At 29.6% G+C, this 26,763-nt stretch overlaps 1 protein-coding gene across 10 annotated transcripts in view; it reads right to left on the reverse strand.

The window, feature by feature from the left end:
• Window positions 1-26,763, reverse strand: part of LOC143224859 (ubiquitin carboxyl-terminal hydrolase 24-like) — a 277,830-nt gene that overhangs the window by 154,513 nt on the left and 96,554 nt on the right. For 8 of the 10 annotated variants that reach the window (XR_013013468.1, XM_076453271.1, XM_076453282.1 and 5 more), the window contains 9 exons: window positions 24,470-24,565; window positions 23,200-23,364; window positions 19,108-19,191; window positions 16,696-16,845; window positions 16,278-16,409; window positions 15,619-15,730; window positions 10,364-10,440; window positions 9,831-9,971; window positions 2,798-2,854 (listed from right to left, as the gene is read on the reverse strand). Coding sequence is in view for 9 of the 10 variants with exons in the window: in XM_076453271.1 (XP_076309386.1) it covers window positions 2,798-2,854; window positions 9,831-9,971; window positions 10,364-10,440; window positions 15,619-15,730; window positions 16,278-16,409; window positions 16,696-16,845; window positions 19,108-19,191; window positions 23,200-23,364; window positions 24,470-24,565 (1,014 nt within the window). In the remaining variant the exon portion in view is untranslated. The remainder of the gene's footprint in view (window positions 1-2,797; window positions 2,855-9,830; window positions 9,972-10,363; window positions 10,441-15,618; window positions 15,731-16,277; window positions 16,410-16,695; window positions 16,846-19,107; window positions 19,192-23,199; window positions 23,365-24,469; window positions 24,566-26,763) is intronic. The other 2 variants (XM_076453297.1, XM_076453262.1) reach the window with 1 other exon arrangement.

The raw sequence follows: 26,763 nt of genomic DNA on the forward strand, positions 1-26,763 counted from the left end.
GGCTTTCTAACTGTGCTGTAACAGCCACATAAAATTCAGCTAAGCTCATCAATATGTTTTCTGTACAAAAAATAATGTAATATAATTTGTCATTCGATGGGGTAAAGTTTTGGTTTTCTACTAATTATAAAAATATGGTATTTAATGTCAAAGAAATACTGGCATTTTGTGAGAAGTGGGAATGTTAAGAAGAGTCTGATTTTTTTAGTTTATGGGCTTCATAGATAAACAAGATTAAAGGCTATAAAAATGATGCTTTGCCAGAGTAGTAACTATGTTAAAATGCATAATTTATATAACAATTATTGTTTCTCAGATGGGTGGTAAACAAATTAAAGAAGAGGAAACAATTGAAGTGCAAATATCAGGATTCTTATATAAGGATAGATTGATAATTTTTAAACAGTATTTCCTTAAATCTCTCAATACAACATAGACAGACCAAGTGACCTCCTCTTTGTATTCATTTAGTCTTTTCAGATTTAATATTTCTAAGTTTTAATAGCACATGTATATCTTCACAAAATTTGGTTGTCTTTCAGTTAATACTAAAAGTCTTTAATATAAAAAATTCATATTTGTAGTGAAGTATTTTTAATAAAATAAATGAAGATTTGTCCATGAATACACTGATGTTTTGAATAGTCCATGTTAAAGTAAGTTTAATGTTAAAATTAAAAGTACTTTTTCATGTCAAACATTCCAAATTTCCTTTGTTTAATCCCTAAAACCTCCTAAATTCATTTCAAACGTGTTTTTTTAGTAAAACTTTAAAGTTTATCCATTATTTTCTCTACCCTATCTCGAAACATAATCATTCAAGTTGACCCACTTCATAACCACAAAATTCAAATAAATCTAAATTATCCTTTTTCTCTTTCTAGAATAACTTCAACTTGTAACATGAAACTACATTTGTTTATCCCAGGTAGCTCTAAGGTTGTAAGAATATACATCTCTTTACTTGTTTAATAATTGCCCTCTGAACTGTGTCTAACTATTGCCTGCACCATTATAAGTTGTAAATTAGTTGGGGTATGTGCAGCATGTTACGCTATTGAATTACTTTACCCATGAACTACTACAACTAGTACAAGCAGCTCACACGTGTGCTTCTTGAAATATCTTTATTATACTATTTATTTTATTCAATCTGAACCCAACTAATCTAAAAATATCCTTATTTTATAATAATACATAAAGAAAAACATGAAATAAACTACTTATCCAATCTTCATTTTGCTTGCTCTTGATTGTTAAAGAGTTAACCTTAATTTTTATTTATAATACTCATAAGTATTGCACCTAATAATTTTTTTAAATTAAATAATGCACCAGACAATATAGAATAAATGCAAAAAGTAGACAAATTCCCATACCTATTAAAATTCTTCTGGCTTTCTCGCTCTGTATTAAGAGTCAATACAAATTCATGAATATTTTTTGTTAAGGTTCCCATGGGAATGATACTGGTACTCTGAGTGAAATTGACATTTATTTGTTCAGAACATAATGCTGTACAATACATTATTTTGTAGATGAAAACCCTGAGTTTCTGTTAGTTATAGGTAATATATAATTAAACATAAGAGAGAACTATTAATGAATCATGAAAGAGAGGATGTGAGAGAGGGGTCTGATTTTCTATTTAATTGCCCTGTAACCAAACAAAGTTGTAGACTATAAAATATGTAGTTTGTTTGAGCAATGACAATTTTACAGATAGTAATTTATGTTTAATTTTGTACTTTTTTGAGAGGTGGAAAATAAAATAGGAAAGAAGGGATGCCTAAAGAAAATATCACACTAGAGGAAAATCAGGATTTTTTAAAATATCACCTTCCAAAATTAACACACAGATTATTTGCTAAATTTTATGCTCTTCTAATTCATAAAACATAAGTAGTTTAATAAAATTTTGAATTTAAAACACCAAAACTTTATAGCTTTATGTAATGCACAGTAAATAATACCTGTGGTGACAGGGTTAAATAGAGAACTTAAAACTAATAACATTAAAATTTGAATTATTAATTATGTTTCTGTGATAAATATGTTTGTATACCATGACAATAAAGTAGTTCAATAAAGTTTTGAGTGTAGCTCCTTAAAAAAATTTGCCTACCTGTAGTGAGAGGGTTAAACATGCAAGTTCAACATATAATTTGCTACTTACATTATAATGAACAGTTGGTAACAAATTCAGTAACAGAATCATTATCTATTACACCTAATTTTCAAAACATGGAAAATATGACATATATATATGATTAACTTTTTAAAAAATACTGTCATAACTAAGTACATTTGACAAACAAGTAATTACTATCATAAACAGATGTCTCCATCTAATGATACAATTTTTTTAGGCAAAAAAAGTGTAAACAATACATTTATTGATTACTCATACACTTTTAGTTTTTATCACACAAAATGATCTAAGAATGTAAATTTTCTATTTTAAAAACTGGGAAAGAAACATAAATTACATTAAAGATTGTTTTTAAACACAGAACTGAAAATGGACTAGTAAACAAACCTGTAGAAACCTTATTCTCTGAAACATTCAACACAGAACACAAAACAAACTTTATTTTTCTAGTTACAAGAAGCAATACCAATCAGATAACCTTTTTATTGACAGCTGTACTGGTTTAACAGTTTCAAAATCAAACACAACAATGCACAGTTTGCTAATTAAAATAAATCTAAAGGCTCTTCTCTCATTTTCATTAAATATTAACTAAAAACAAAAATTCAAATGTCTGTTAAGAAACAAATATAGCTGAACACTTACCTCTAAACGACTGTAGCAGTCATTAATGAATTTCAAATGAAGTGACTCTGGATCCTGCTGAATAACATAAAATATCAATCAAATTCATTTTCTTAGAAATAATTTTTACATATATTAATACCTTTACAACTTTAAACCAAGATGTACTAATTGTTTTACATGTGGTACCAGGAAACCACAGTAAGACCTACCTGTTCATAATAGCATAAATAAATGAGCAATACCCCATAAAACCAACAGAAACACCTCTTAATAGACTATGAACTTAAAGTTTATTAAATGAAACTTTCTGTTATTTCTCACACCAAGTTTTAAACATTTCAAGTTTCTTGGTATATCAAAAAAATTTTTTAAAACAATCTATTTTCTTATATCTCAAATTTCTTACAAATTACCTTTAGATTTAGGAACACTTGGTACATTTAAATTTTTTGTATAGATTATTCTGCTTTCAAAAAATATCTATATTAAGTAAAAAAAATAATATAATACATCAAATATTCAAAGATATTTGATCTCAATGAATAATGACCAAATTTTGAATCCTTCAAAAGTACACTTTTACTGGAAAGTGTTCTTTAACAATTTTAACTTGAGCACTTTATTACAATTAAAAAAATTCAGTAACATCAATTCTAGAGCTATAACATTATACAGCAAAGTTCAGAATTCCTCACTTGCACTAAATAATTATTAAAGGATACCTCCAGGACCAGGTATGTTTTTGAAATGTCTATACCTCATGATATGAATATAAATCGATCCACTTTTAACCAAGAACTTACAATATGTCAATAAAACTAAACACATCATGGAATCTTTCATATTCTAGAAAGCATACTTAAATATTTAACTATTAAACTAGTGATTTGTGATTCTTAATTCAATTAAAGACTAAAAACTTCACAATAAGTACTAATATAAAATATAAAAATGATTTTGATTTTTGTTCATCTCAAAAATTTTCAGTTCTAATAGATTTTAGCAAATTTGGTATCAATTAAGACTGATTTAATACAATTCCATTTCAAGAAATTCTTCATTAATATGTTTCACCTATTACTCATTACTTTTACACCATATCTCTAACTAGCACAAGAATGTAAATCATTTTGTTGGAAGGTTTACTGACCATTGTTTCATATAATAAACTCATATTCTTTTAAATTTGGGATCCTATATGCAAAAATTAACCCAGTAATATTTTGTACTGTACTGTCTCACTATTTCATCAATCATCTTTTCATAATTAATTACCAGTGACAGTAAGTCAACAGATCTTTACTTTTGCTTCACAGTTGTCATAAAACATGGTTATTATATATAGCAACCAAAAAATGCTAATTTCTATAATAATAGGTATTTAAGAGTCATCTGTTCCAACTTCTTTATGACAATGTGTCTAAAGAATATTTGACTTGCATCTAAAACTCATATTTTCAAGTCACTCACTCCCTTTAACCCTTTCACAATGGGTCATGGTCAAAGGCCCTGTCATCTTGTTTGTTGATTTGCATTCAAAATTTTATTTAACAATTAATTTATGAATTTATGTTACAAAGATTGGAATGAAATTGTAGATCATAAATTTTAATATTATATGTGAGTTAGTTTCTTATTTTTAAGTTTGTTTTTTTTATTTTGCTCAAAGCTACACGAGGGCTATCTATGCTAGCCATCCCTAATTTAACAGTGTATGACTAAAGGGAATGCAGTTAGCCATCACCACCCACTGCCAACTCTTGGGCTACTATTTTACTAACAAATAGTGGAATTGACCATCACATTATATCGCCCCCACAACTGAAAGGGTGAGCATGTTTGGTACAACGGGGATTTGAACCCGCAACCCTCAGATTATGAGTCGAATGCCTCAGCCCACCTGGCCATGCTGGGCCCAAGTAAGTATTAAAAGAACAAATTTAAAAATAGATTTTAGTGAGTCATGTAGTATGTTGAATGCATCACTGTTTAAACTTAGATGTTTGTAATGTATAATACTAAATCTATAGTTTTGTACAAATTAGAAACTCAGATTACTAATACTTACAAGCTAGAATATAAAATAAGAGCCTGATATTTTTATATTTTGCTGAGATATGGCTTATGTATTAAACATGGTGGCTCCTTTCACCTATTTCAATTTTTGGAAATGGTCCCTTATATACACTCATATCAATGTATGACATGTGAATAACCAATCAACAGTTTGGAATGTATGAAAACCTAAAAAAATTGTGTAAAAAATAGTAATAATCTATATACATATATATAAAATGCATAATAGTTGAAATGTGATTGTATATTACAAAATAATAATCCAATAAAACACAGCAAAACCAGGGAACACTAAAAGTCAGTTTTATACAGGGTGTTTGAAAAGTCATTACGCACTTATATATTTATTAATAGACATGTTTCAATAGAGAATACAGGAGGTAAATATGAATGACAATAATAAACAACGTTGAAAGTGACCCCCATTGGCATCAATACAGGCCTGGATCTTTCTTATTTTGTTTCTAAACATTGCTATCAGTTGCTGGCTTGAAATAGACTGAATAAAATATGATTACAAAACTGCACAGTGACTTTTTGAATACCCTGTATTACTAAATATGTGACCTGAGTGCATGTGCACCTCATCAATGCAATTTATGTACTGTTAGGTAGGCATAACTGGAGGGTCAATATAATAAAAAATAATAAATATACGTATATTATACATAGCATTATGAGACTTAAGCTACTTAGACTAAACTCCTGTATTTTTGTGTTACAATATGTAATCATTCTAGCATGAAAAAGCATAACTTATATTTATTTCCTAATTCTTTTATGATGATTATAAGGTTGGTTAAGATACAGACCTTATATAGCTAGAGTACAGAAAGTAACATAAAATATAAAGTCTTACTGAAAACAAACATTCAAAATGTATTTAGGTTTCAGAAATTATGCAAATAATATTTGAGATTTTTATAATGAAGAACAGTTTTTTTAAACATAACATGAAATCACTTTGCACTCAAGACTAGTAATAAATCAGACTTTATTTTCACCAACAAATCTTTAGTACAAATATTTCATTAAAAATCTGATTTTCTGTATACAAAATACTTCTAATCTTAACAAAAATTTACCAAATTTTGTGAAGATATCCATGCTGTAACAAAAGTTATAGTGCAAATACTTAGTGTGCTAATGTGTAGACAAGCTGATGTATATTATACGGAGTCCATTGTGAAAGGGTTAATGCTTTTATTTTTCTCACAAAAATTTTCTGCTTTAAAACCTACTTGGACTGCATGAAGCTCAAGATATGTGAATTATCACCTCACTGAGTAATATAAGTGGTGAATCAAATGAGGTTTTGCTTCATATTTACTTTTAATATTTTAAATAGCTTCTCTACTGAATAATTCCAGCATGTGCCAATCCTCCACCAACAGAAGTGCAACACACTTTCCTGATGTATCTGATTCCCTCTATTCAATTATACTGAACTACCACTTTGAGTTTAGGCAGAAAAGGAAGCACAGGTTTTCAGTGAGGAGGAAGGATGAAAAGTAAGAAAGGAAGTAAGTACCTATCAGTACCTCCACTCACATATATAGATAGAATTCCACACTGAAGAAGTAGAATGACCAGTATGAGAAATAAAAAGAAGCACCCATCGAAAGCTTCTGAAGGACACCTTATAATGATACTTCTCTTAATAGAGAATTGCATTTGGGATTATGCACCACTTCTGTATCATGTATACTTTGTGCCCAGTGTGAAAAGAAGTGTCATAGATACAAACCACATGATATCATAACCTCAATTCTATGAGAGAGATGTTCTAAATCAATTCTTCTCTGACAGTAATGCGGGAGAAAGCAAAGCTGAATGTGCTGTAAGGAGTAGACGGGTGAGGGCAAAAGAGACCCTACACAGCAGACCGATTCCAGTCAAAAATCAAGTGGTACTGGTAATATAATCTCCAATCCATGGTAGAAGGGTCCACACTATCTTCACCTCAAGAGCACTAGAACTGAAGAATATACTGTGTAAACTGATCTACAAAATGGGCAAATGTTCAACATCCACAACTAAATATACCTCCAGAAACCTGACAGTTGAATGATGTCAGTAAGAGATATGCCCCTACGGATGTTATATCATATTCCAACTCAATTTGATGGGCTCCCATTGCTAAAAGCAGGTTCAGACCACAAAAACTCCTTGATATGGAGCTGTCACCTCATTCAACATTATCCCCTTGTTTGTGTGATCAGAAGGCAAAAATGAATGAGGAATAGGAAAAAACACAGGCAACACATGAAGACTTATAAGGATTGGTTCTGCTCTAAATTTAACACCAGTCACCAGGAACTGACATCCATGTAATGATAGCATGAGGGATCCCAATTGAAGAGATGAACTGTAATGTGACAGATCAACTCATAATCATCATCTCCTTGTATAGGGCTGTACAGCTTTACCAATGTAAGTCCACGGGTTAATACAGTCTGAAATAGGAAAATTAATGAAACAAATATATCACAAGGGGAAAACCTATTAGTGATATTGTGGAACACTCCATCTCAATAGTGTGTATTACTGGCCATGGGAATATTGCATTTTATGATAGCAACATGGGCACAGAGTGCAGATTTGTGATGTACAAGTATATCTGGACAGGCAACACTTGCCACAAGCTAGAAATGTGATAACAGAAAAAGAAGAATGCCCTAGTAATAACTTAAAATGTACATAAAAAAGATAACTTACCCAGTCATGTCACGTCTATATTTGAAGGATGACTACAGATGGAAAATAGTGCTCTGATCAGGAAGAAACAGCAGCCTAGTGCAAATGGTGCAAGAGAAACATATGAGTAGTTGTTCACAAGCATGCTTAAAGAATGTCCTCCAATGAATGGTGGAGGTAATATGTCAGGGAAATGGTAAGATACCTTACCTGAAAAGGTAGAAACATGAACCATAAAAGGAAAGCAAGCAGGCAATGTAACAACTAAACACACTTACAGGACACAGAAGTGTACTCTAATTGGGTTGAGAAAGAAGGTGGAAGAAAAAAGGAAGGGAAAATGGTAAAGAGGAAAAACTACCTTCATGAAATACCAACACCTTGGGAAGAAAAGACTGATCAAGATAAATTAGAATATGCATGGAATGATACAGAATGCATGAGACATCAACAGCAAATACATAAGAGCAATGACACCCACAGGCTAATTGGAATATGAAGTAGGTCTTAAGGGACAAGTGAAAAAAAAACAGGAGGATAAAGGTTCAAATGGAGGTAGAATAAGGCAGTGAAGAACCATGCTGGCATACCAGTCTTCACAGGACATTAACTATTTATACTTTAACTTTTGGTGCAGTACCTCTATCTCTATAAGTTTGGTAGATTTTTAGTGAGTATTACAAGTTTGTTTGTTTTTTTTGTACAGAAAAAATCATATCTCCTAATGAAGTATTTTTAATACAGAAATGTTTCTGAAATATTGAGTCTATTTTGTTACTAGTCTGAATGTGAATTGATTTTTCTGATGTGATTAAAAAAATATTTAGTCCAAAAATCTCAACTATTATTTGTAATCTCTAAAACCTCCTACACACATTGTTTTTGTTAATATTTCATATTTTGTCTGTTATTTTCTCTACCCTAACAATGTTGTGAAATCTATTGACTTGACTGACCTTGTAACCATCATTAAAAACTATGCAATTTTTCATGCTAGAATGACTACAAAGTATAACATGAAAATAAAAATATTTAATCTAAGTAGCATAAGTCTTATAATATTATCTATTTACATATATATTATTTTTTATTAAACTGACCTTCCAGTCACAGCTGGCTCACATTATATAACTTGCACTGATGCAATGCATGTTTGCCCATGTCACCATATCCAGTGATATAAGACCGACCTTTAGTTTTTACAAAGTGACACTGTTATAGATATGTTTTAGTGGACTAGTATTTTGTAATATACAGTTGCATTTCAATTATTACGCATCATATATGTATACAGATTATTACTATTTATTTATCTTATTTTTCTTAAAATGTAGAACTAAAAATAAAGATGTAAAACAAACAATTATTTCTTCTAGCTACAACACTTTAACTCAAATGCTACTGGACACAGGTTACTAAGCCTTTTAAAACTGCGCACATGTAAGTTATGAATCAAAATATTTTTTACATCTTTTTTTTTCTATATAGTTGAATAACCACAGAATTATAAATTACTATATCAATACCATAGAATTCTACTATAACTTATCAAACTTAGTAACTAAACTGTATTCAAGTTTAAAGAAAACATGAAACTTCTAGCAAACTAAAGACACAACCTACCTCCTTGAAATCAGTTCGAAAGAACATGGTATCCTTTTAACAGATCAAAATTGCTAAGAAGCCACTAGTATGACATCCTATGCTGCTGATTGTTTATTCACATGTCATATATTGAAGTAACCGAATGTAAGGCACTGTTTCCAAAAATGGAATGAGAGGAATGGGGATACTGTGTATGATTCATTACATATGCCATATCTCAGCAAAATAAATAGATATGAGGTTTGTATTTTATCTCCTAGAGTGTCAATATTGGTGATTTGAGTTTGTTATTCATACAAAACCACAGATTCAGTGTCTTGACACCATAAATATAAAATTTGAACCAGTGCCGCCTTTAACATACCATGTGACTCACATAAATTATATTTAGGTGTTCTTTTAATATTTACTTTCAAATTAAGTAATTAACTCATACATAATAATAAAGTTTGCATTATAATCTACATTCGATACCAAACTTAACATAAATTTATATAGTAGTTCAATAAAATTTTGAATGGAAATTAACAAATGAGATGACGTGGTCTTTGACATGTGACCCAATGTTAAAGGGTTAAACATTATTCCTCTGAAAAAAACAACAACAGAGCAACAGTTTAAAAAACATAAGAAACCAGTACAATTCAGTATTTTTAAGTGAGTCATAAATCACCTTTTTCAGTTTTGCAGATACTGAATGATAAGACATTTTCATCAAGTTATCAATAGCCATCTCAGCTATGTCTTCCCATGGTGAAGTCAGAGCAATTTGCCAAAGAAAGTCCAATCCTGTGAGGTCCAACTTTTCTACAATCTGATAAAAAAAATTCACACATTAATATAAATTTATATTTCAGCACATACTGTGTTTTCATATTGTAAATGCCATTTTTTGTACAAATTTTGTTTCAATACTAACAGTCCATTACACTGTTAAATGCTTAACTTTGTATGATATATTATCATTTAAACAAGTCACAAAATATTTGGTAACACATTATATCAAAAGAATGGATAGCATGATTTTCACACAACATATTCAAAAAATACATAGCAGATGTGAGCATCCAAGTCCATGGTGTCTCACATTCTTACCACAAAAAGGCAAGCAGAGAATTATAATTCTTTCCCATTGATTTATCTTACTTTATTTTTTCTTCTCCATAAAATTACATCAAATTATATATTAGATATACACAAACTCACCACATCTGTTACAGATCTCCTTAGCTTGTGCTCTGCTATATTGACACTTTCAAAGTAAGTTTTGAAACATCTAAATCCTGTAAACATAAAAAAAATTACTTCAGAATCTTAAATTTTGAATAATTGATAGTCACATATTACATCAAGAAAATAATGTTTATCATTTAATTTACTGATACATGCTTAGCTTTTCGTAATTTCCTAGTACAGTACTTATATATTTCCTTTCTCAATGTTAATGGCATAAAGCCTACAAATCATGAATCAAATTATGTGGTTTAATCCTAAGCTGACAAGTACACAATGGCTGTTGCAACCATTATTTGCTGTTAACAATGTTTATTTTTTGAACAATAAAATGCAGCTACAGTACTATGCAAAAGTGTTAGGACAAAGCAAAAAATTATACTTCAGACTATTTTCAAGGAACAATGGAAGGTAAATCACAGGTGAAATATCAAAATGTTATTAATCTTAGTATTTGATACAGAAGAAATGCAGTAAAAAGTGCTTGAGTTCAGCAAACAGTTAATATTTTTGTCCCCCCCCCTTTTGTTTTACTGACTGTAGACAGTCTTTCAAGCATTTATGTAAAATATTTAATGAAAGTGTTCTTTGGGATTTTACTCCAAATGTCTTTAATACATTCTCAATGGTTCCTTTGAAAGTAACTTTTGATTTCTAAAGTTTTTGACGTATCAAATCTCCTGTCTGCACAAATGGGTTGAAACTGGAGCTTTTTTTGTGGCCCTTGAATCATTTGAATGATCCCAGCAGTTTCTTTCTAAGCTAAGTAATTTCTGCAAAGGTTGGATGAGCATTTGGTGTCATTATTTTCTTGGTGTTAGAATCTTTTTCAAATAATGTGCAAACCATTGGGTATACCATGATAGATCATTATCTAATAGTACTTGCACTAGTCCATTATTCCATCTATTTTGCAAGTACCTCCTGTCACTTCAGCAGAAAAAAACATCACACTAACTCCCCTATAGTTCAACACAGGTGCTATACATTGAGCTAAATATTTTTCACCTTTCTTCTGTTGAATGTACAACCTGCATTTTGAACCAAATATTTCAAACCTCAAGTCATCTGTCCCTAACACCCTTTTCTGCTCTCCAACAGTCCAGTTTTTGTACTTTTGTTTTTTGGGCTATGGAATGACAACACAACTTAATATACAATGTCAAACACTGTTTTTATGTGTGGAGTGCTATTAAATTGGTTTCTTCTAGCACATGCCTATATTATACACTAACTCCTTGTTAGCTTCTTTCTGTGTAGTTAAGACACTGTATAGGGTACCATAACAGTTATTTCATACCTTGAATTTTATTTGTATATTCATTCAAGCAGAACTCTTATGACACACTGTTGGTTCAAGCACATGGAAATTAAAAAGAATGATAAATGTTCTCACCTGGGCTCATTCAGTTGTCAACAAAGATCAGTGAAGTATTACTATAAAGTTAAAATTTACATTCTGTAATAACATGGAAGAATTAGCCTCATAAAATGGAATGAATGATAAAATATTATCTTTTCCTAACACTTTTGCACAGTACTGTTTAAACACAAAAGCAATGAAATGTTTGTTCCAAACAATAAAAATAGCATTTTAACATTAGTTGATTTTGTATTGTACTTGAGATGAATTAAGTTTGTGGTAAAATTACATTGTGTCTAGATAATTGATTTTCACATAATTCTAAACATCATTTAAGCTTGCTAACTCACAAATAACTCATATAATTGGGTTTGTGAATACATTATAAATAAAATTCCCAAAACTGATTTGTTAAAAAAATTAACAAAATAGAATAATTTAAATTTATACATGGAACTATTTCAGCTATAAAACAGCATGAAAACATGTTGTAAAAAAATTCTGATTCATATGATCTTTGATGACTACACAAATACATTCCTGTTTGTTTTTAAACAAGTGTAACTCATACAATTTATTTAACATTTTAACAATTTTCTTTTCTCAAAGAATTTTTGAAGCAAACTTGCTATAAGGAAAAACTAAGGTAGCAAAGCCTTATTTCCTTAAATTATTAACAGCAAGTTACTCTTTTAAGAGATACCACTGTAAAACTAATTTGAGACATAAAACCAGTGCCTTTTCATGATATGTGAAAAATTAGTGATAATGCCTCAAATACAAAATGATTGATCTGAAATCATTTTCAAATTAACTATGAGAAACCAGCAATGCAAAGAAAAATGCAAGTCAAAAAATTATCCACATTTCCTTGACTTTTGTTATAAATAAATTTTACCATATTATTTCACATAAATTTTTAATTTTAGACATTTTGGCTTGAATAGTTTAAGTTATTGAGCTGTGAGCTACATGAAGTTCATAAAGATTTTTCAATTACAAATAATTTATTGGGAAGTAGAAATTTCTGGCTACAATTTTTCCAAGGGCCACTAAAGAACAAATATTGAAAATTAAATTTCTTACTGAACCTGATTTCATAATTAAATGATAGTTTACATAGCATCAGTCTCACTCATGGTTCGCACACTTAGAAGTAGACAAAATCTATGGACATTTCCAGGATTACTAATCTTATCAGTGAATAACTTTAAACTTCATGCATAACTATTAGTTTTCTTTTGTTAGTCTATTCTTAAGTTAATGAACAGAAAAATGGAATAGGATATAGTTTGACTCTTTTATTTTAAATTTAAGATATTTTTTACTTTAAATATCCAGTATGTTTTTCAAATATTTTCTGATTCATCTTCTTTATGAGACCACCATAACAAAGGTACTAATAATCACTAAATACAAACTGAAAGTGATTGGTTTAAAAAAAAATTAGAAGAGAAGGTTTAGTAGATGTTGCTAAAGGTTTGTACCTCTAAAAAGTGAAAATAAATCATGTATATTTTAAAAATCAGTTTCTCATGAAAAACAAATAAATACTTGAAGTATTCACATAACTACTACTAAAAAACAAATACTCAGATTATCCAGTAGGAAAAGTTAGTGACCAAAAAAATGGATAAAGCCTATCAGCCATTATTGCTGAAAAGGTATTTATTGCAAAGAGATGAAGGCTTACAAGACCTGATTTAATCATATCAGGTGGAATGCTAATAAATAACTGAAATACTATTTCTTATTTATCCATCACTTGATAATTTTTTATTCCATTTTCTTTGTTTTTTCTCCAGTGTTACAAAATGGAAATGAAATCTAAGGTCCTTGCCAGTCCCAGGCATGCAAAATTATACATTTCACTACATTTCTCAGACATTTGAAAATCATGTTCATTTTCATGATAAAGGCTCCCATAGCATTTCATAGTACATATAGTCATGCTTAATAGTTTTGAACAAAATAATTTCAAAGATTTCCAATAATACATTTATTAACTCATGCTTGATGTATTTACTTATTAATTTATACAATTCCTTATTCATTAAGCTTCTATTTTCATCACTTTCATTTACAGGATGGTCTTTCTGTTGCATATGATAATTTCACTCCTATGAAAGATAAGTAAAAATGTAGCAAAATTTATAAACACCACAAAAATCAATGGACAGAATACTAAAAGACAAAAAATACTCATCCTCTGCCATTGTACTCCTAATTTTAAATTTTCTAACTGTGACAACAAAAGTAAGAAATACTTTCACCATAGCTAAAGAAACAAATATAATTAAAGAAATACACTGTATTACTTCAAATTTAAGACACCCTCTAATTTAAGATGCACCCCACTTTTAAAAAGGATTTTCAGGAAAAAACATTTGGATGATAATTAGAAAGGAGTAAATATGTTTCAAAAATGATTATTAATGAATCAAAAATGTTAATAATGTATTTAAAATGAAATATAATAAAAATATTAAATATACAAGATATTATAAATTTTCATTACAATAATGCTTCTTCCTGCTTTCTTTATTTAATCAGAATACTACTTCAATGTTTCTTCTGACTTACGATTCACCATTGTCCAAAAGAATGTTACCTCGCATTCTATCTTCTGCATCTTCAAAATCTGACTAATTTTTGACTAACTGTTGTCTTCACCATAACAATAAACCTTCTTTTTCATAAATTTCTCATACCAGCCATGAGTAGCCTTGAATGAAATACCACTATTTCCTGCACATTCTTTTGCTTTTAACATTAAGACTTCTCTCATTACAGCCAATCCTTAATTTTGTAACTCTCTGAAATATGTTAAAATGGCATCATCAATTTCAGGATGTCTTTCTTTTCTTGGGCTAGAAAATGACATTGTACTTTTCTTGCAGGAAAACACAGCTTGATTTTCACACCAAGCCAATGACATATATTTGCCTCACTCACTGTATACTCTTTAACGTCTGCATAATTCCCAATCCGTTTGGTGCACAAAATAACTTTTCTTTTAAAATCAGTATCATAAGTAAAATGCTTTTCTATGGGTAAAAAATGTAATAAAAATAAAAAACACAATAAAATAGCATCTGAACAACAGAAATGTCAGACAAAGACTAAGGACAGTGATATCCCACTACAACGCAAGAGACACTGAGATCAGCAAATATGACATTTTTCAGACTTTCTATGCTAAATTCTTTTTAAAATATAGTCCAATCTGTTTGTTAATAGAAATTTTTTTGTAAATCTTTGTTGTTCGAAGAAAATGATGTAGTCAAGACTTTCAAAGAGTGAAAAATGATACCTTGAATTTAAGATGTACCCTAATTTTCAGCTTGGAAAAATGTGAGAAAAGGTGCAACTTAAATTTGAAGTAATACAGTATTTAAATTTAAAGTGTGAATCATTTTATAACCAAATGTATCATTTTGTGAAAACACACAACAGTGTTTTGTCTCAAAAGTTGCATCTTGCAGAGCTCTGCATAGGAACTTCTCTTTTCAACTCTCAACATTTTACAATAACGGATCCCTTGGATCCTCAAACTCTATATATCAGACGATGCTCTACTTACTCCTATCTTTTTTTTTAAATAAGTCAAACCAAAAGATAAATATTATGTTTGACTGTAAACACTTTTGCCAAATTTCTTTTAATTAATCCAGCATTATAGTACCGTTTTTTGTTTTTTTTCACTTATTATAAGTCACAGCTCAAGAAGTATTCCACTGAATACCAGAACTCATCAGATGGAACTATGGCAATCAAAATTTTATGTGTAATGCTATTTGTATGTGATAAAAGAAACTGAATGTTACAGTGCAAATGTTATTTAAAAAATTACATATTAAAATACCTTTTGATGAGAGCTGGGAAGAGTCAAGTTTCAACAATTTCTGTTGAAACAATTGAGACTGGGTGTCAGTTTCTAGGTCTTGAAGACATTGGGTGAACCATTCATAGCAAATCTAGAAATATTATTATTTTCTTTTAAACGAATCAAAGAGACAATAACAACTAAAATTTTTATGTTTATCTTTACATAAAAATGAAACTCAATTGCATGACAACAAATATCTTAATTCCAAGTCTCAAACTGAATATCTAAATTTTGGATATGTATATAAACACATATTCCAAGTCTTAAATTGAATATCTAAATTTCTAAACATAGAATATACTTTGGCAGTTGGGAAAAAAGCATTACTTACAAAAGGCTTGATTAATCATCCACAAATTTCTTATGCTAAATATTTTCTCCAACTTTAATACCTTTTCCAACAATTTAATAAAAAAGACTGTCTGTTGGAGGTAATATATGAATAATGATAAATATTATTATGTAAATCATATCTTAAAGCAGCAACATAAAGAAAGCATAAAATGAGAGTCAAAGGGTGATATTTCTCTTTCAAGAATCATATAAAGTATCCTGATATAACATATGAAAATACAACTAAGTGATACTGATAATGAAATCAAAAACCTTAGAAAGAATGAAATACATTTACTAACCTCTCTGTCAATTTCACATGACTCAGAATTTGAGACCAATGTTTCCCACACTTCTTTACTTCGACTCCATGGTAGGTATTGGCTTCCATCTTGAAGCAAAAACTGCAGGAAACTTAGATGGCTTACCACACACTAAAAATCATAGGAATAATGCATGTATGGTAAAAAACAATTGTAACATTTCAAAGTGTAATAATAGCAACTCTTCAGAATACTGTCAATATACCAAACTCAATGTTGAAAGCTCTAAAAAAATTCAGTAAAAAGTACATATTGTCAAAGCAAGAATCTTCAGACAGGCTTGGCCATAAATAATAGTTTTGTAGCAGTGTAGAATTAAAATATTTTGCACCATTAAATATTACTCACAAATACACACAACATTACATTGTGAAACAGGAGTACAATCTAATCTTACCTCTTCATGTGAGTATCGACCATCCACTAACATGGTAGGATTTAATGGTTTACCTCCTGCAATAGCAACAGACTGTTTATGACAGCGAGATAAACTACTGGTTACCAGCTTGACAACATCATGGGTTTTGTTCATGTCATGAATAACTGCCTGAATAATTAATTACAAAGGATAAAGTTCAAATAACCTGAAAACCATTCTAGTCAACAATGATGCTTCAAAGAAATTAATGATTAAAATCTGTAGTTGTTAGTATATAAAAATATTTTGTGTTACAGCACAAATAGGTATTTAATGTTACCATAACCAAAAAGTTAACACAACAACAAAAATATAAGTAAACTATTTTTTCAATAATAGTCATATTAAATAGGAAGAAAGCAATGCTTAATAATTTTAAACAAGAGATTTTGCCATTCAAAAAAGAAAACACAAACTAATGGAACTATAAATCATATTCAAAATTAGAGTGAATTTAGCTCAAAGAAATTATTGTGTTATTAATGGCTATGAGTATGATGAGTTACATCATACCTAATACATAAGAAGTATGTAAATGAAACAAATAAAAGAAGAGTAAACAGGTGATAGATTAATACAGGATCTAACAATACATTGAAACACTGTGTCAAGAAATTCATTATTCCCAACAGTATGTACACTATAGTCTGATTGGAATCTTCATTTTTTCTATTCATAGGAAAAAGAAACTTGTCTGTGAAGCTAAAACTTTAATTCAGGATCTATTTTGTGTATCCACAAACTTATTTTGATGTGCAACATTTCATTGCTAGAAGGACTCCCCAAGATGTTGAAATGTTTAGAACTTATACTTGTGCCACATTCCTATGTACAGTGGCAAAGGATGGATGACTCATTACCTGCTGTGTTTTTGCATGCTCTTTAATACATGAGCTCAGACAATGTATTGTAAAACTCACATAGCCAAAGTTACACCTTGGACATATAAATTTATATATGGTATACCATATACAAGTAATGCATTACAGGAATTCAGTCTTTATGTTTAAAATAATTACTTAAATAAAACATCAATTTAAATTAGTAAATAGGCTGAAAACAAAGAAACAGTTTATTGCATTTTACTATTTAATGGTAATCATTTGACAGAATTAAGGAAAAAAAATAAATTGTTCTAAATAATAAAATTTAACAAATATTAAGTATGAAATTGTCTTCAAACTGATGTTTCATTTAAATAAATATTTTAAATTTAAAAACAGGATTCCTATAACACATTGCTCTTATGTCACACATACATTTTCATGTCCAAGGCATAACTTTGGCTATGAAGGCTATGATAAACATGGTGTGAGACCATTTTTGAATTCTGTGAGTTTCATTCAGTCAGTGTTCCAAATTTCAGTCTTCTACCACCACTACTCTTGCAGCTTTAAGCAGCCAAAGTTGCCCAAAAAAGAACTCGTCAAAAAACAAAAATTAATTAAATTTTACATGGCTGTAAATCAGAAATTATTAGAGATATTGATCTAATTTTTGGCAATGTTTCATTATATGGGTAGATGAGCACATGTGGATTTTTTCAAGACATTCTGAGGGGGTCAGCTGGAAAATTTTCCAAAATCTGGATGATTTGACATGGAATGACCCTCAAGACTTTTATGCTTTCCAGAAAAAAAATTCTTTTTCTTTGTCCTCAATCCATGATTGGATGGTGTGCATGAGATCACTATAACACTGCATGCTTTTATGATTGGGGAAATTAAAAAGTCACTTGAAGCTAACTCTGGTGAGTAAACGGTAGTGGTGATTGGGTAATTTGAAGTTAGCATCATGAACAGCATTCAATTTTTGAGCAATCCTTCAATTTTGTCTTTCATTTCTTGATGCAAGTTATTGATCGAGAATGCATACCAATCTCCCGTAATAGTATGACCCCATTCTGAGCAAAACACCCTTGAAATCTTGAAGCATTAATATCATGACATTTCTAGCAGAGGGTTGTGACTTGAACTTTTTTGGAGTGGATGAATTTTGGTGTTCCTGGGTTCAAGCAGAGAATCCACATTTCATACATAATTACAAATCTATTGAAACCCTTGGAATAGATTTCTTGTGATGTCGATTTTTTTTTTTTATTAACAAGGTATGATCTTCTTCATGACATTCGAAACTGATCATGTTCCTTCCAAAATCAGCAACACACAAAATATGTTCCTTAAATTATATGTTGTTTACTCACAAAAATATTCAAACTTAACATTTATCAGAAAAAAATCATAATTTTCAGGTTTTTTTTTGTTTTTCTTCTTCTTCTTCAGGTTAGGCCCAAACTTTTGAGCAATCCTTATATTGGTATACAATAACAAAAACTATTATACCATTCTACTTAGTATGTATTATAAATAATAAAATGAAATTATAGCTTACCTTATCCTGTTTGTAGAGACCTGACTTCAATATATTCTGACTTATTTCGTGTATAAGTTTGAGGGATAACATAACATAAGCACCCTGAAACAAATTATAATAATTTAAAATCACAAAACAAAAAACTACATATATTTAACCCTATGACTACTGAGTTCTCAGATATTTCATTCCAAAAACAAACTTTGTGGATGAAATTGTTTGAAATTTGTCAAGGACTTTCATAAAGATATGTAGTTTCAGAAAAATAAATTTTTTGTTTTTCTGCTCTTCTACTACAGATTCATTATTTATTGCAGTTTCTTGCACTCAGGCTTTTTAACAGTTCATGGGAAAGATGATTTTCATGTTTGGTATAAAGTGGTTTTTTTTTATCTTACAATTTCTAGAATCTTCTAATGAATATTTTAAGAACATTTTCAGGTAAATTTTACATTATATTTTTCACTTTTTTTCTACCTTATTACTAACTTTTACAAATAGTAAAACAAAATGTTCAAAATAAAGAAATGGGAATATGTACAAACACTTTAACTCTTACTGAATAATCTTAAAATATCTTCTTTATGCAATGTACATAATTTTACATCTTTAACTTATCACTTCTAGTTTATTTTTAATGCATTATTTTCCTCTTTATTCTTTATGTTTTATTATTCATGTTGATATTCTACAACAGGTCTCCATGGGTAATAAAACAATATCATCAGCATAGATACATTAACTTCTACCAAAATGTTTTAAATGAGGTTTAGTAACATAAGCCTCATGGAGCAAAGCAAAATTTGGGTTATATTAAAGGAATTATCAAACATTTAAGATATGAAATTTAAAATATAAAGTATGCATAAATAGAAAATAAAAGTAAAACCTAAATACAAGTTAAGTATTTATGAAACTAATATATATACAAGGCAAAACAACAAGTAACAAGATGCTTGCCATGACAAACCTTCAACACTGTTTTAGCAGTTTAGCTTCAAAATGAGTAATGCATACCAGTTTTACTCACTGAGAGATTGTAGTGTAAAATTTATTTCTTCTACTGTTTATAATCATCCCCTTCAAAAACTAAATTACAACTTATGATTTCCTTTTCTACTTTAAAACCTTAGTCTGGCTATTATTAGGTGAAAAGATGTATAGCTTCCTTTTCTGAAGTCTCCAAATGGAATTTAAAACACTTGTCAGGTAATAAGCCAGTAACTACAGTTTAGTGTCTATACTAGGAATGGGCAACTTATTTTTCATAGTGGCCACAACTGTGGCTAATGAAACAATGTTGACCACACTCTTAAAAGTAAAAAGTTAAAAGATATTAGTTTAATCAAAATAATTGCATTTCAACTAACCTTCAATGAGAAAATTGATGAAGGTTTTCATCGACACATTTCATGAAATTTGGGTAAACATTTACGATAAATGAGCATTTTAGCTCTGCCTCTAAATTTATGTAAGACAAGATCTGTATTTAGACTTGAGAAAATCTAGCATAGAAAATGTTGACTCACACACCTATGTGGATCCAAACAGAGAAAATAATTTTAAAATTGCTGTCTTTAAATTTGGAAGATTCTCATTTATCAGAATAGTGAGCCACTTCTCTTTGACAAAACATTTTTGTTTACCTTTTATGTATTCTACACTTTGCAGGGTAAGCATCTCACCTTCAAATCCACTCTTATCCAATGACAAAAAAAATGGAATTTTTTTAGTGAAATTTCCTAAGTCAAATTGAAAAGGATCCCACAAAAATTCAAATACCAATTTCAAATTTTTAAATTCGGAAAAACGCAATTCAAATTTTTGTAATAGAATTTTGGTCCAGTTTACATAGAGATCATCTTTAGCATCAGAGAAATCACAGTCCTTGTTATTTTCTAGAAGACTATTCAACTTCACAAAATATGTCAAATCATTCTTTTGTAATTGTTCTGCAAGGTGGTTTAGCTTTAACTGAAACTCATGGAGTTTCATATTCAAATTATTCAAGTGAGCCATCATGTAGCACAGTAAAAGCAAATCACACTGCTATGACAAACTGTTGATGGATGAGAGAGGTTCTACTTCTAATATAATTCACAATTTTTACAACAATGTTCATCAAATTTTTCAATTCATCACTTTTAGACATCTGAACACAAATTTTCCTGATGCAAAATGCAATGGAAAGATGGCAGCATAAACTTTACATTATTTTCAATTAAATGTTGATTCAAAAGAGAAACAAATCTTAATTTTGCTCCAGTCATAGCAAAAGCATCATCTGTTGCTATAGAAACCAGTTTAAAATACAGATTGAATTTTTTGACATTTCAAGAAATTTTTTAAAGATGTTTTTTCCACATGTTCGATCTCATAATCCACAAAGGCCAAGCATTTCTTCCCTCACTTGAAGATCTGAAGTTGCATATCAAACCCACAATATCAAGTGTGTAGTGTCACTAACATCTGTTGATTCATCTAGTGCTAAAGAAAAGTACAAACAGTCTTTTAGTTGTTCAAGAAACTGATTTTCTATGTCTTTTGCTAACTCTAGCATTTTGTGGACAGTTGTTCTTCAACTTAATTGCAAATTATTTACCTTTTGGAGAATATCATTTTTTATTTTAAATCATAATTCTCCAACAGAGTTCCAATGACCATAATCAATATTTTTTTCACTTGTGCAGCATCAGAAAATTATTTCTTTTTTTGAGCTAGAATCCCAGCTACTTTATAGCTGGTTAACATAACTAGTTTTGTTGATGATAAAAACCTTTTTAGGCCTCCATTTTATTCATGATGTTGTGCTTTCAGATGGCTAATTTCATTCATACGATTTTTGTTGTCAACTGGAAATCTTACATAAAATTCATTGTGAAAATTGTTAAAGTGTTACTTAAGGTTGTATACTTTATTATTCCTGAAAATTTTGTTACACAAAAGACACACTAGCTTATTATTTGCTTCAATCACTACAAATTTCAACTTCCAACTTTCATTAAATTCTTGTTTCACATTTTTCCAGTCACACGCTATTTTCTTTTCAGCAGTAATGTCGGAATGAATTAAATTGTCTTTATTTTCTGAGTGTTCACCATCATCTGGATTTTTTTGGTTTTTGAATTATCCACTTATCCATATTATGGGATCAAAAACAAAATATATTTAAACTCTTGAGAGTTGCACAATAAAAATATGTTTGCAAGTGCATGCGAAACAATGCACACTTGATAAGAAACATCTAAACCAGACTGACGTTACAAATTGGGCAGTGTCTGCAACAGTGATGAAGTCCATGTCATTAGCAATGAGGCAGTGCAGTTGCTGATTACCAAATTTGCAATAAAAAATAAATGATGGAAAAAGTTGATTCCTAAACTCAAGCTGGCCACAGTTGTGCTTTCGACTGGCAACATGTGGCCAGTGGCCATGAAGTTGCTCACCCCCTGGTCTATACACTACACATTCATTCCAGATGGAGTCTCTTTTAAATAAAAATAACACACAAGCTATTTTTGACCACTAGCACATCATGTGATAACCAAACTGAAGTTTAATTATTGTTTTAGATGTTTCTTTTAAAATAAAGGAACAAAAACTTAGATAATGTAAAACTTTGAATTATAACATACTTGAAACATTTAAATATATTAATAGTAAAGTGGTTTCATTAAATTTTGAATTTACACTTCATGACATGCACAGAAACAAGTTGAAAGAGTGTGCAGCAGTGAATGGATTAAAAAAGTTTTATCACTGTTTCATTATCAAAACACTTTCTATCAAACTGAAACTTAACCTTTTTAAATTAATGCACGTGTGAAAGTATATCTATCTTAACAATTAATTTCTACAAATAATTCATGGATTACTTCTTTATTAAAACAACTTTTAAAAAGCACTATAAATGTTTCTTTATTCTGCACACATAATACAACCAAGTTCTTGGTAAAGGGTAACAGTGTAACTGGAAAACTAAAAAATTTATATGTAATGAAATACTGACATGCTGTAAAACTTGATATTTTAAATTATTGTTTGTGCCTCCTCATAACACAAACACTTATGTTGAAGAAACTACTTTTGTATCTTAAAAAATAATCTTGCCTTTTTAATGTCATCCAAGCAACGAATCAAGTAATTTTTTTTTGTTTGGTCTTTATGAGAAATTTCATTCAAAATATTAAGAAGCTCTTCTTGTGCCTGTTCTATTAGATGTCTGGGTAAATCTGGAGACCTTGTTAACTCCCACAAAACATCTAGAACCTGAATCTAACCAAAGGATAAATACACGTTAACAAAAACAGCATCAATAACAACTACGTTAATATTATAGCCAAATACAAAAATCCTCTGTGTATCATAATGCATGTTATTCATCAACATATCCAAATACTAACAGAGAAAATTATATACAGAAAAACTTTTTAAAGACAGGAATAACTAACAATGACGGATTTCATTTAGAGGAAATACTAAAACATGCTGTACTCTTTTAATTCAACCTTGAAGGATTTTGAAAAAATTCTGCTCAAGGAATGAGTAAAAATTAAACATAATATACTTTATGAGTTAGTAAAGTCTATGCCATAATGGATCAAGATTGCGACTGAAGCACATATAGATCCAATAATACATTAAAACAGGATTGATAACATCTTTGCCAAGCAATGTAGTCCATAAAGCATCTTCTGTTTGAAGATATTAAAACTGCATATATATTTTATAAATATAATACTACTTAAATATTAAATTTCAATTTTAGGTAGATTTTGAATATAATTCATTTTTATTAAAATAAAATAGCAAAGTATAGTAAGCCTTTGCACTGTAAAGTATGAAATAACAATGAAATGGCTGATAATTCTTAATAGACATCTTAAGTAATTCTGTGCAATTTTTTCACAATAAACATATTACAAAACACAGTGCTAAATACAGTGTGACAATGTGCTTTATATATATAGTCTGCAGCAAAGGCCATTCCTTTAATTCCAGAGTAAATGGAGTTGAAAAGCTGATTTCTTTATATAAGCCTTTTTTTATTCCAATTTCAGCATCATGCACTTGATTATTAACATTTCAAAAATACTTGAATTCCTTCATTATTAGGCTTAGATAGCTTACTAATCATCAATACTGAGCAAAAATCCCTATATGCAAATGTTTTACTGAACAACAAACAAGAATCTTCTACTTCTAAGTTATTTTACAATGAACTGAGGATAGGTGAACTAAAATACTACACTGTGTTGGCTAACATTAAATTGAGTTGTTAAAATTATTAACTTTCTTAAGAAGATGCCTTGATAAAAGATTTTCAGAAAGTAAAAATAATTTACAACCAATTTCATTAAGGCATAAACATATGTTTAACCTTTGTAGATGTTCTTCCTTGACTTGTTTCTTTCCCAATCTTTCCAATGAATGAAATAAGTCTCTTTCTCATCTGGTCACTGCCACCATGCCAGCCCTAACATTAGATATTTATTTATATACATATATCCATTTTTGATAATTCAATAAAAACCACAATATTTTCTTCATGTTCATAATTAATGTCTTGTAACACAATTTTCATCATATACTACAGCTATATTTTCGTAAACCTTAAAATGGTTGCAGCATAGCAGTTAGAAGTTTGTTACAACAGAATAAACTATATATGTTGAAGAAGATATTTTAACTCCACATCTTTATCAATCCATGCTATATCTTTCAAAAAAAAAAATAAAAACAATAACTATTTTGTACATACACATGTTTATTTATGCCTGCAATTGCATATAATTTTAAAACAATAAATAAACAATGTTAAAATCAATACACAGTTAAAATCATTTCAAAATAATGATTCTGTTTCAACGTTACACATTATCTTTAGGAGTAAAGTTGCAAGCGATGAACTTCATATTTAATATTTTCTTAAGTATCATGTGACCTGTCTGTATTTTTAGACATATTTGCTAGACCTTCATCTCTTATTTAATAATTTAAAATTCTTTTTAAATTTCATTATTTCAAGTGATTCATGGGTATTAGTTGCTTTAATACCTTTTAGACTGAGTTAATAATACAATTTTTTTTTCCCATAATATGTTATGTTTGGTGTTACACGTTATGCTGTAGCCAGATTATCTGATTTTCATTTTTTTACAACTCTTATGTTCAGCTGGTAATATTTTAAATTATGTTCTGTTTGTCTAGTGTAGATACTTCCACATTCACATTCAATTTTATAAATTTCAAATTTATTCATTAATTGTAAAATTAATGTGGTGAGACCTGTTCTTATATTTACACACAAATGCAAAATTACAGACAGTTCACGTAATATTTAAAAAATGTAATATGGGAAATTCTTCACTTGCAAATTTACTCCTGAAGATAAATTCATTACTGTGAAATGATTTTAACTGTGTACTGACTTTAATGTTGTACATTTACATACAACTTGAAACAAAAATAATGTTATTACCCTTTGAATATCATATTCTGACTATTAATATGATAAAATAGAGGTGTTCTTCTATTACATGCTTCTGCACACCACAATGAAAAACCTACATAAATATCTCCAATCAATCATTCTTCAGCTTACTGCATATTTAAATAAACGCTTAACCTCCTAAGTATTCTTTCAGTTGTGAATGTTTTGCACCACATGTTATTTATTCTCAAATTTATGTCACATATATTACCAAAACAGGTAGTAGTCACTCATATTTTTTGCATGCACTGCAGAGGTGGATACTGGAGTCCAGAGTTTGTGTTCAGTGCCTTTTTTTTTTGTTTTTCTGAACATACTCTGTAAAATTAGAAGTACGAAAAAATCCACAGCTCATCCTTCTAACAAACAAGAATCCATTGTCTTCTCATACTTAATAAAAAGAAATGGATTATTGTTCATTACTGACTGTTGAATATACCAGTTAGTTTATAACAATGTCATCGAAAAATAACCTCAGATAGGCAAGGGGATCTATTACAAAAATTAGCTTTTAGGTCTGTATGTCCCATATAAGTAAAGCTTGGAGGGGGTATCGGAGGTTATTTAGATTTAAAGGACACCGTGTCTTTGCATCTTGAAAGCTACTGTCATAGCCATCATTTTCATTTTTCATTTGCACTGATTTATATCACTTTTATTTGAACTACTGTTATCTTGCAAAAGCAATTCTGATTCACTGCCATCATCAAAAAAATACAAAAACAACACATTCAGCAATATACTTTTCCATTTACTAGCCATAATACACAATTAGAAGGTAGCAAATCATGCATGACTAACAAGCTTGAGGACAAGAAATATGGGAATACTGACCAAGTGTGCTAACTCTGCTATGAAACTAATTACATAAAAAACTCTTAAAAGGTGTATACTGGCTCTACTCATGGTGTATAGTCATGTCATATAGTGGTAAGTAGTAGTAGCACACAGCAGTAAAAAGTCACGCTAAACACAATAGAATCAGATAGTAAAGTTTGCCTTGAGACAGTGTGAGTGATTATTATTCAGCTTACTGTTATGCAAGACTGTCTCTGGATAACAACCAGAGGTTAATGTATGAAATACTACCAAAGCTAACATTACAACAGATCTTGCAATATGTGAAAATGAAAACAGCTTCTACTACTTATTAACCATAACATTTCATATTAAGAATACAA

Source organism: Tachypleus tridentatus, chromosome 1 (assembly GCF_004210375.1).
Source record: "Tachypleus tridentatus isolate NWPU-2018 chromosome 1, ASM421037v1, whole genome shotgun sequence".
In the NCBI taxonomy this organism is placed as follows: domain Eukaryota; kingdom Metazoa; phylum Arthropoda; class Merostomata; order Xiphosura; family Limulidae; genus Tachypleus; species Tachypleus tridentatus.